General features: G+C 42.2%; 2 protein-coding genes across 4 annotated transcripts in view; one reads left to right on the plus strand and one right to left on the minus strand.

The window, feature by feature from the left end:
• The window catches only part of LOC6727073 (zinc finger protein rotund), a 37,093-nt gene extending 27,356 nt beyond the window's left edge, over positions 1-9,737 (minus strand). Inside the window, exons 1-3 of one of the 3 annotated variants that reach the window (XM_016175850.3) lie at positions 9,092-9,737; positions 8,032-8,659; positions 528-1,067 (exon numbers count right to left, since the gene is read on the minus strand). In XM_016175850.3, coding sequence (XP_016033567.2) covers positions 528-1,067; positions 8,032-8,502 — 1,011 coding nt within the window. In that variant the 5' untranslated portion in view covers positions 8,503-8,659; positions 9,092-9,737. Of the gene's footprint in view, positions 1-527; positions 1,068-1,643; positions 3,403-4,394; positions 4,533-8,031; positions 8,660-9,091 lie in introns of those variants that run through there. The other 2 variants (XM_044923397.1, XM_039295702.2) reach the window with 2 other exon arrangements.
• On the plus strand, positions 3,821-5,759 carry LOC6727075. Its single transcript, XM_039295708.2, has one exon. It carries the CDS (start codon positions 4,389-4,391, stop codon positions 4,812-4,814), a length of 426 nt encoding a protein of 141 aa, XP_039151642.1. The 5' UTR covers positions 3,821-4,388; the 3' UTR covers positions 4,815-5,759.
• Positions 9,738-12,072: the final 2,335 nt, after the last annotated feature.

Here is a 12,072-nt window from a genome sequence, read left to right on the forward strand (position 1 = left end):
AAAAGTTGCTCCATGACGAAGAAGACTGCAAGACAAACTTTAATGACAAGTCCAAAGTTTGTACACTGTTACAAAGCAATACTTCGCCTTAAATATATTTAATTACCGAAAGGATTTCATTCTAATTTTTAATTTATTATTTTCCGGCTTAGTACAAACTGTCTGTGCTGTTGTGCAATAGTAACTTATTAGGAAATGGAAAAAATGTTCTTCCAGTTTTCGTAGTAATCTTGCTCAAAACAACCTGATCTTTTTGTCTAACATACTTTTTATGTGAATTAAATATAATGGGTATGGATAAGAATTAAAAGCCATAAGATCAAAGATCAAATTTGTAGACTGTCAAACAAAAAGCATGTCAAATTTACTTAAACTGATTATTGTAGTTTCAACAATTGATTGTTAGTTATCGCCAAATAAGTTAAGACCTGTGATAGTAATTCGGTATAGGCTGTCGATTTTGATTTTTCAAAGTGTGGCTAAATTTTGCCCGCCCCCGTGAATCCAGTTATCCAGTTGATACTCACGTCAACGTTCCCGTTCCACATGTAGTGCATGCCTACGGCGCCAGGATCGTGGTGCGTCTGGCCGGTCATGTGCTCGGCCATCACGGCGCTCATCCAGTGGACCAGGCCCTGGGTGGGATTCTGGCCCTGGACGCCGCCGATCGGCATGTTGGCAGCGGCGGCGGCGGCGGCAGCGGCGGCCACGGCAGCGGCCGTTGAATTCGAGTTAAGGTTGTGAGCCGGGTTGGGATCGGAGAGGGAGTTGGACGTGGGGTTCTGGCCGGAGTTATTCTCCTGACTTTTGCACGTGGCAGCGGTGACCGCGTCCGGTTCTGATGGTGGTGACTTTATGGAGCTGCCAAAGTTTGAACGCGTCTGTGATGCGGGTTGGGCTTGATTCAAATTAATTGCGGACACTGAAGTCGCTTGGGTGGCGCTCGCCTCGTTGGGCGGAGTGGGTGGTGTTGTTGGGTGGTTGTTGTTGTGGCCGTTGCTGCTATGACTGACAACCTCGTTGTTGTTGCCGGTGGACCACGAGTAGCCGTTGTTGTTGTGCGGCTTCTGCAATGAAAAATGGTTTGTTGTCTGTGTGAAAAAGGGTTTCGTCAAATATTTAAAAATATCGAGTTGGCAACGCATTGAGCATGAAAAAAGAAACGAGTTTTTAATGGAATTCATACGTATCGTAAGAGTCGTTATATGTTTTTACTTTCTAAGCATTCCGCATTCAGTGATGATTAAGGTATCAATCAATACAAATCAAAGGGGTTTAAACATATTGAGAAGATAACAATTCCTTATCCAAAGATCCAATGATCAATCGTAATCAATAGACAAAGGTTTTTGCCATATAAAATAATGATAATACTTATGAGCTCTTAATTACTCCTCAAGTGACCGTATCATGTCGCTTAACTAGTACTGATAGAAACATTTAGTCTCATGCGACAATTAAGTTTTAATTGTGGGGCAAGGACTCTTTTTTAAGGGTTACTTCGTGTGCACACGAAGGAAGGGCCGACACAGGAAAGCCTTGTTTTATTTGTACTTATCTGCATCCCAAAATAATCAAAATTAAACCCCTTGAAATCCCATTTATGACCCCTCATTTACTTCCACACATATTCCCATACTAACACTCGGCGTTGGGTTCTCTGCGATGATGGGTTTCTGCTCCTCATGTCCGACGGCTTCCGGCGCCCCGTTCTCCTGGTCTTGCTCTTCGAGCTCCGTCTTCACTTGACCATTCTCCGAAGCACAAGCGGTTGCCGCAGCTGCCGTGGAAAAAAGCAAGTGGCGACCTGAGGTGGGTGACAAACTGGGGGCGGGACTGGGCGAGGGCGTGCCGGCGTAGAACTTGTGCTGCTGTTGCTGCTGCAGAACGGCGCTGGCGAGCAGGCTCTTGTAGAATTCGGCCGGCATCAGGAAGGGCGAGGGGGCGGGTGTGCCGGGCGTGGGCGGCCCAAGGGCGCCCATGTAGCCCCCACGCTTCAGCTGATCCTTCAGCATGTCCATGTCCGAATGGCTGTATTTGCCAATGAGTTCGTGCATGACAACCAACTTCGGTGGAGCCCAAATGTAGGCAGCGCCTTTCACTCCTCCTGCTCGACAATTTCACTTTCGAACGGGAAAGCCCCCGCTTACGGCCGTGTATCTAACTACAGTTTGTTTGATTTTCCACACACACAAACATTTCACGGTGAAAAAAGTGGGCGGAACAGCAAACAAAAAGTTTGCAACCAAATCTGATGTCTTTTTATTTGGGCTTAACTTTTATTTCATTTTAGATGGCGGGAGCGGAGTGCACTTTAGAAACTTTCCCCGCTCTTTTTTAGGTGCACACTAAATTGAAACAAATAGAAATGATTTGCCACCAGAAACTTGCCAGCGACGACCTTGAAAAGTTTTGCTGGCTGCCAGTTTGCTATTTTTGGAGCATTTTTTTTATTTGATTTTATGGTTGTGCTGCTCGTGATGGACATCTGTAGCAATCCTTTTTACTTGCATATGCTGACCAATTTGTTTTTTTCGGCTTGATGTTTTGTTTATTGTTTAGTAAACACTTTGTCGGTTCTCGGCGCTCGTTGTCTCTGCGTTTTGATTTATTTGCTCAGCTGCGGGGTTTTGTTTACTTTTCATCTATGATTGTTTCATTTTGTGGCTGGAGTTTAGGTTTTGTTTTGTTTGTTGCGATTTCCACTAGGTGGGTGAGTGTTAAGTTAGTCGTCAAGTGGTGAGTTTTTATTCGCGTTTTCCGGCATATTTATTGTGAATTCAATTTCTCAGCATTTTGTTATTATTTAAGAGATTATTTTTTGGTTGATAAATATTTTATTTTTTTATTTGAAATACTAAGTAGATTTTTTTATTTGTTAAGTGCGAAATATGAATACTTGTATACTAAATGTAGTTTGCACTGGGTGATAGGAACTTTGCGTTGCAGTTGAATTTTACACTTTACGGAGTTTACATGATTTATCCTTATTTTTGCACTTTCGTTGAGGAACTTTAATCGTAAAATCCTTTATTTAACTTCGCGTTAACATGGCCTATCTTTTTTTAACTTTTTCACATAAAAAGGAACTTTATTCAATGCCATCGTGGTGTTCAATGACATCCTGGTGTTGGCACTGCTTTGGTATTGCGTATACGCATCGTTGACCGGTGTTCATATTACGTATACGGGGCTTAAAGCTGCAGCTAACTATGTACCGCATTTTTCCTCATTTCATGCTGATAAGAAAAGATTTGAGAGTGAGTGCTTGCTAGTTGGTCTCCCGGGTGAGCTTGTGTTGGCTCCCGTCCGTCCGGCTGTCCGCCCGTCCGGATGTCTTGTCCGTGAGTCCGTCTACGTCTCCGTCCGTCAGCGAGCGTGGGATAACCTGCAACAACTGAGGAGCCCAACTGGAAGCCAAAGTGCAGCAGCTCAAGGCAAAAGAAAATGGCGAGCGCGCGCGAATGTTTTATACATACAAGTCCGCACACATACACTCTCACACACACACACAAACATGAAGGAATATGGTGTGTGTGTGTGTGCGTTAACTGAGACTCTTGTGTGTTGTGACTGTTTTGTTGCTCCTCTCAACCTTCCTCCTGCTGCAGTTTTTGTTATTTCTGCCCCTTTTTCATTTTATAATTCCCCCTGCTCGCTCCTTTTTATATGCACACTGCCCGTTATAAAGACATACATTTGCAGTTTCAGCGCGCACTGCAGCATTTTCTTGTAAGAAAAGCGAAAAATGGGGAAAAATAGAAAATAAAGCTGAATTTGCGCGACATGCGGCAGATCGGGGTGAAACGGGGAGGAGCGGCAGATTGGGTTTCTTTTATACGGTTTGCTCATGTTTGTGATTTTTATTATTTTGATTTCGCCTCGCCGTCTTCAAGCGGCGCTTATATGTGTGTGTGTGTGCTGCACATCCTATAATAGGTCCTGTGTGCCTGTTTTTCCTCAAAAAGACGTGCTTGCTGTAGGCGTAGACAAGAATAACACGTTTGGCATTTTTTCCCATTTGGAGGTGCTTGAATGTTGGCAATATCCAAATCTACCTGCCAAAAACTAAAGTGTAATTCCCTTGGACTCTAACCACCTTTTAAAATATAGTAGTACTTTTGCAAAGCTGGTAAGCACTTAAAGGGAACAGAAGTTTCACTTATTTATTGGATGTCCTTCTGGGATCAGCTATGATAAGAGTTGTGATCTATTTTAATAGTTAAAGATAAGCTTAATAAGCTGAATATGATCTTTAGTTCTTTATTATAGAGAACAGATAACATGGGGTCTTCCAACCTAACCAATTATAGATGATAGAAGAAACCGGTAGAGTCGTTAAGTCATGTTTTTGTCCTTAATATTCTGGATGTCAGTAGATTTGAAATATGTACAAATTCATCCCCGAAAACCAGCCCGGTTATCCTAATTGGAGTTTTTCAGCCCTCGTCATGATGCGGCGCCATCTCGCGTGCGGTGGCCGCAACTCTCGGCCGCAAAAGGACACGGACACGGTTACGGACGCGGATGCGGATGCGGATGTGGACACGGACACGGACGCGAGCGTGAGCGCGGCACCGCGACCAATAGATTTGGCCAAGCCCAAGCGAACTGAAGACAACGAGAGTTGCAGCCCGCCAAAGGCAACAAACCCAGGACCACATGCAACAATCGCAGCTACTGCGACGCCGACTGCGGCTGAGACGCCGGCCGAGACTGCGACTGCGGCAGAGGCGGCGACTGGTGGAAAAAGGAAAACAGACAGAGCGGAAGCGAGCTCCGGCGACTTATGGCCATGTTTGTTGTACGGGTAAGTAGCAGCAGGAGCTGTGGAAAGCAGCAGCGAAATGGCGCGCGCGAAAAGGAAACTCAAGAAGTAGAGCTCGGAAAAGCAGCAGTAACAAACACGCACACATACACACACTCGGACATAAAAAAGCCAAGTAAAAGCTTATTTTTTCTTGCACATGAAGCAAAAAAACGCCAGCAAACTGAAAGAAATACATTGCAGGCGTCGAGCAAAAAACGAAATAATAACAAAAAGTTGTAAAAGAAAAGCGAAACCGTGTGATGTCCTGGCACAAACACACAGCTACACTCGCACACACACAGATACGAGCAGAGCAATATGCCGCGACGACACATCGAAGAAAGGATAAAAACATTCAGCGCTGCCAGCTTCGCAGTCGGCGTTGCTGCCTCTGCCGGCGTCGCTGCTCGATGATGACTGCGGATATATATCCTTCTGCTGCCACTGCCACTGCTGAACTCAGCGCCCTCCTGGCCCCGTTAACATTTCACGAGCGCCAATTTCTTTCCTTCATTTTGTTTATATTATTTCCCTTTTTCTTACTAGTTTTTCCCCAGCTCAGCTGAAGCCCGTTGTTTGTTTGTTACCGCTTGCTGTGCAATTTCTCTGAATGATTTTCTATTTTCCGCTGCAATTTTCCCCCTCAAGTTAAGTTTCGTCTGTGCGGCAGGAAAAACCATTGAATAATATTCCCCTTGTTTGATCCAAGTAGATCAAAGAGTAAATTGAAAGATACTTATAGATCGAAGTTGAAAAGTGGGGGATCGAATCTTATTAAGAACTATTTTAGTTCTAGGAACCTGGATAGAAGCAAACTGAACTATATCTAATAGAATAATAAATAAATCTTAAAAGTATGTTATAGAGCTTGCCATGAATTATTATCTATATATAATTGTTCTAATACTTATGTATTATTTAATTAAAATGAAAAATGTTCTTGTATCATTTCAACTCCAATTGAATTGTTTCATTTTCTTAAGCCATAATATATATATTTTCTGGAAGACTTTTAATCTATACTAAGATAGACTTTCTAGAAACGCTCGTCTAAGCCGATTTGCTTATGAGAAGTACGAGGGACCAGTATCAGGACCCTTTAAAAAGCGGCAGTATCAGCGCGGAGGAATTGCATTTGCAGCGCAGCCTGCGTCGCAGTCGGCGTCGGAAAAAGTGCAAGGCGTCGGATGGGGTCCCCAAACTAAATCCTGTCCAGGAGCATATGTTTTTATGTGCATGTGCTGGCTGCTTGGCTTGTTTTCTTTTTATGTTCAAGGATTTCCAGCTGCCCTTTGCTGGCATTCACGCACACACATACACACATGTGTTTGGCTGTGTGGGCGAAATGTCCTGATAAGCGTAAGGAACGTGCGTCCATTTTGCATCGCCAGCAGCAGAAGAAAATGATATTGCCCTTTAAGATGCATTAAAAGCTCAGAGAAGGTTTGAAAAAATGGTTTCGTCTGGGTAATTGAAATGAATTTTTTCGAATTTCTGCACACGAGAAACTCATATGAAATACCATCAATTTATAACGAAATATTTATGAGAAATTTAAAAAAACTAACAGTAAAAAGTTTATATGTATATAGAACTTTAAAGCAAAATATCTGGAATGCTATGAAATTAAAAAAATCAATCACATTTTGATTTCCTTAAATTATTCAACTCCACAGGCTGTCATCTAGCTCTTAAACTTCGCAGGGCCACCTGTTGATTTGCATTAATATCCTTTCAGCCACTTGAAGCCATCATGTCAATCTCCATTAGACTGCGAAAAGCTTTGAAAGCCAGGCAATTATGGGATATCCTGTGCACGAACCAAGCCGACAAAAAGTGGTGTCCTTTGGGCCGCCTGAAAAAGCGACGCAAAAGCTTGAGCGTTTTCCCCTAAAAACCCACTCGAAACTAGAGCTCTCTCCTTTTTGCGGCGCTCTTGCTTTCCCCAAAGAGAGGAAGAGAGAGCTCTTTCTCGCGCTCTTCGAGTTGGGGGCGTGTTTGTTTTCCTGTTTTTTACTCGCCTGCCACTTGTGTGTGTCGGTTTTTTGCCCTGCCTGGCTTTTAAGTGTTATTGGATGATTTTATGGAAATTGATTTGGAGCACGCCCACTTTCGGTGGTGAGAGTCGAGCCAAACAAGTGCAGCAGCTGCTCCAATGGGGATGCTAACCAGTAATTTGACATAATAACATTATCCATACACTGCTATAAAAATTGGGTAGGAAACGATAGTCGGATGGCTAAAGCATGGCAGCCAACAGTGAGGTTTTTAAATATGAGCTTTGATGTTTTCTACTAAGGAACATTTTTTCTTTTAACTATTTTTTTATTAAATAACGCTTAAAGTCTTCATATATTTTATAAAAGAAAACATTTATCAAATGGCAAGCAATATCTCAAATATGGATACAAAATAAATATTAAAAAATTGGGCAAAACTTACAAAATATTATTAAAAAAAATGAAGTTAGATTTGGGTAGGTAAATTTCTCCATTTTCAGGAGTAATACCTTCACAATTTTTACACTTCTTCAGTAGAGTATACAACTATTCAAAAAACGATTTTTATTCAATCGAAGATGTATCATTAGGATCATTATTATCTATCTGTGTGTTCGGTGATGTAAACGGTCTGAGATCTCGAAAGCTATAAGAGCTATTAATTTGGCAAGCAGATTTCCCCGATGCCCAAGAATGAAAACTCTCATTCTCACAAATTATAATTGAAGATCGGTCGATTATTTAAAATAGTTGAAATTATAATTTCTATTAAGCATAACATGACTAACATCAATAGCAGTATAACAATTCTCTTGTGAATGGTTTAGAAAAAGTTTCGGCGAGTTGGTTCTTTCAAACCAATTATGCAAGAAGGTAACCTTTGTATCCTTGGAAAACGCATAGTAAATAATGTGCTTTTCATTTGATGTTTTTACACTTCTTGATATAATGTAAAGAAACAGAATCACTTAGGAAAAAATGTATATTAACATGATAAATATCCTGCGATAAAGAAAAGTAAATGTTTTCATTTTTTCAGCTAGATAAACGTTTCCGTTGTATTCAAATAAAGTACATTATTATAATGAAATAAAATAATATATATGGATACAAAATAAATATTAAAAAATTGGGCAAAACTTATATATATATAAGTATATATATATATATATATTCATATTTTATATTTGCATAATAATGTAAGTTTTTCAGTGCGCTTACTCGAAACGTGTGTTCCACGGGGCAGTCTAGTCCCAGCGCGTAATCCTCGACGACGGTTCCAAGTGAAGAGGGCTCGCCGAAGACCTGCTCGATCTTGATGGGCGGACTGGGCAGCAGGGGCGTGGCACTGGATCCTCCGACGGCGACGGCAGCAGCCGCTGCAGCGGCGGCGGCGGCGGCTGCAAAGGAGCTCTCGACAATTACTGGCGAACCCTGGCCGCCGGTGTGGCAGACGGGAATCGAGACTGGAACTGAAACTGGAACTGGACCGTTGCAGGGCGTTGGCGGGGCCGTGCATGGAGTGGGCGTGGCCGGGCCCTGGACATGGCCATCGTGGTAGGGCGTCACAACGAACGAGGGGTACGAGCGGAACTGGTGGTAGTCACTGTGGCCGTGCGAACTGTTGTGCGGATTCGAGTGAGGATGGTGCGCCAACTGAGGTCCCTTGTACCAGGTACCATGCATAATCATTTAAGCACCTTCGATTGGCGGTTGTGCAGGGCGTTATTCTAATTAGTTCCACTTGGGGGTTCGCTCGGAATATCTATTTCACGTTTCAATTAATTAACGCGTTATCTTGCTTAGTTTATTGTTTTATTCACTTTTTGGGGAATCGAGCTTGAGGCGACTAGTAGGGAAAGAATCGTGTGGTTAGAAAGCAACTACTTTAGTCTATCCTCAAATCTGGACTGTACGGAACCCATTAGAAATGAAAGCGGTGGTTACCTATCTAAATAATATTTAACCACAATCGTGATGTGAGTAATGAGTTGCAATCGATTTGAAATCATAAATATTTTCAAAAATTCAAAATTAAGGTATGTTTACGTTATAAAAGCAACATTTATGTTATCAATTTGTAAAAAAAAAACGTTTTATTTCCATTTTAAATAAATTATGTTAATAATTATCAATGAACTATATCCATAGAGTAAGGACACTATTTTAATTATTGTCCGCATATAAAATATTTTTTTAGGCTAGACTTTAAATTTTCCATAGACAATGAGTTACTCTCGTTGCTGCTGGGATTTATAGAATTAATTCGTTACTTTCTAACCATTCGACATTTACTCCTCAGAGTGGCTCGTGGAAATTCTCGCAATTATCGCGGTTGGTAAGTGGATATTCCTCAATATTCGTTCACTTGCATTCACTCAGCTGATCAGCGGATCACAATAACTATTCAGGGGCGCACTGAAACACGTTTATTACGGCCTCGAACGCATTGACACTTGACCAATTTCGACCCTTCCGAGGGCCTGGCTTGTTTTTTACCGACTCAGACGACGACGACGTGTGGTGATAACAATTTGCGAGTTCACTCCGCTCGATTTTTAATTGTGATACCGCGAGCTGGGGGAGCAGCTGCACTTGCGGAATGGCGAAAATGCATTGCACTTTGCGACAGAATTCTTCGCGGATTGGGAGACGCGGGCAAAAAAGACTGCAGACTGCAGACTGCGGACTGCAGAACGGAGAACGGAGAGTGCAGACTGCGGAGTGCACTTGGCTGGAACGCGCGCGAAAGTGGCCAACTGGTGGACAGTGGCCGAGTGGCCGGCCGTTTGGGCCAGGTTTAGTTTGGCTTAGCCTGGCTTGGACTTTGCCTCTGGCTTTGGCTCAGCAGAAGCGGCAGCAGCGAGCAGCGCAAAAAGTAGCTGCCAGCTCGCAAGAATTCCGAACTCGAATGCTGAGTGCGGCCACGAAAAAAACATTCAAATGCCTCGCACTCGCCGCCAAATCGCAGCATAGCTGCCCTCTCTGTCGCTCCACTCGCCCGCTCTCTCTCTCGCACTCGTGGCTGGCACGGCTTTGGGGCAGACGGCGACGCCTGCGCTACAGCTTTTTACTCCTTTTGCTCCAAAAGCAGCGGCAAAAAGTGGTTCGCTCGCTCTCTCCCTCTCTCGCGCGGCCTCTCTCCCTCTCTCTTCGGGGCGATGGAAAAAATTGTTTGTGGTTTTTCCTGCAGCTCGCTTTTTGCTGCCGGGTCTCTTGAGCAACTTTGATTTGATTTCGGGCTTTTTGCCTGAGTGGCTTTTCTTTTCTCTTGACTTTGAGCATGAATGAGCATATTGCGAGTTGCATGCTGCACGTTGCACGCTGCTCGTTGCGCGGCGAACGGTTAATGCGGCACCCCGTTTTTATAGCTCAATCTTTATGGAAAACTCGGGGGCGTTTAGGTGACGAGCAATGATGGTTCAAGTCCGCCACCGAAGATGGGATCGTTTATCAACAGTGTTATCAGGAAAGTGGCTTCCATTTTATTGCTTAATCCTGGAACATTATTTTATAGTATTGTTAATTATTTAGCTACTTAGTATGCACTTTCAACGTTTCTGCTTTACCACAATTCACAAAAGCACCTTGATTTACTTAAGTTTCTAGTTTTTCTTTTTTATATTTATATTTTCTAATTTAATAAATACAATTGTACACTTGGTTTTTTTTCTAGGCTTTTTATTTGTATTAAATAATTTTTGAATTTTATTTCGTATAAGTTATAATATTATATATGTAGGTGTAAAGTATTAAATCGTAGTATCCAAACCTTCTTTATAACCAATTTCTTCCTTCTTAATAATTGTAACTATTTACATCTTGGTTTAACCATAATGTTGACCCTAGCACACCGTTCCTAGTTAGTATTTACATTTTCACACCCAAAATGAAGATAAGAGCATACATTAATTGCTTTCGTTCCGATCCCAAATGCATAATTTTGCGCAAAAGACAAAAAATCGCATCCGCAGACCATTAGCCCATTGACCAACTTCGATGGCGAACCACGCGTAGTAATGAGTTTTTAATACATGTAATATTCAAATTAAAAATCCGCAAAAACTACCAAAGTCAGTGGCAAAAACGAAACACGCTTTTTTGCGGCTAATAATCGCACATATTCATTTCAAGCGAAGCGATGATTCGGCGGCTCTGAAAAAATTCCACTCATACGCAGTGTTGGCCAAGCTCAAGAGCAAGCCGGGAAAAAGCGGCGATGCGCTCTTAAAAAAAACACGATAAAAGCGGGCAAAAAAGAGAGAGTGCGAGCGTGAAAGAGAGGGTGTGAGTGTGAGAGCAGGTCGGCACGAGGGCGAAGGCGGTGGAATTTTTATTGGAGCACTTGGTTTATTTCTTTTTTTCACTGCTCGCCCCTTGACTGGCATCTTTTTGCTTGTGCTTGCCGTTTTATATTTTTTTGTTAATTTTTCTTCAATTTTTTTTTTACTCCTGACAAGGCATTTTTTATGGGCACGGACATGTGTCGCCAGCGGGTGGGAAAATGGCAGCGCATTTCGGCTGTGACAACTGCAACTGCCATTCCTCGGGGAAAAAGGTCAAAATAAATGAAATTAAAATGCAAGTGCTGCGCGTTTATTTAGTTAATCAATGCAATTGGCACATCCACCTGGGGACTTCGAGTCGATTGCACCAGTAGCAGAATGCCAGGTATGTTTGATCGCAATGGCAACGATGTAGCTGGCTTTTCCTCACTCAAATCACTGGGAAATGGCTGCGTTTAACCCTTGTGGTTTTTCCGACCGACTGGGAACCTAATGTCCCGCAGTTTCCCTTTCGGTTTATCAGCTAATTTGATTATTTCACCTGCTAATATGGCTCGCCTGCCGCAATTACATATTTTTTATGGTCTTCCATTTGTCGGCTGCCATTTAATGCGCTTTCCGTGCCGCTTTTCATTTATTTGAGTGCAGCACAAATTTCCTTATCGCATTTCGACTGTCGCCGCTCTTGTTTGCACTGTCATCAATGCCACTTTGTATTTGCAGACGACCAGCCATTCTGACCGATGGGATTTAGATAACTTTTAGCAGCGGACTTGGAAACTTAACAAAAAAGACAAAGAAAAAGTTTATGTTTTCGGAGGTTTTTTTTTAAGGAACTAAAAAATAAGGAATATTTTTGTATAATATATATTAAATCTGTAAATCCGAAATATTTATTCAATTTAAAATCAAGGCACGAGATTTTTATTCTAGGGATTTGACAAATTTTTCAATAAAGTTTGTTTAGTTATTTCAA

Source organism: Drosophila simulans, chromosome 3R (genome assembly GCF_016746395.2).
Source record: "Drosophila simulans strain w501 chromosome 3R, Prin_Dsim_3.1, whole genome shotgun sequence".
Lineage (NCBI taxonomy): Eukaryota > Metazoa > Arthropoda > Insecta > Diptera > Drosophilidae > Drosophila > Drosophila simulans.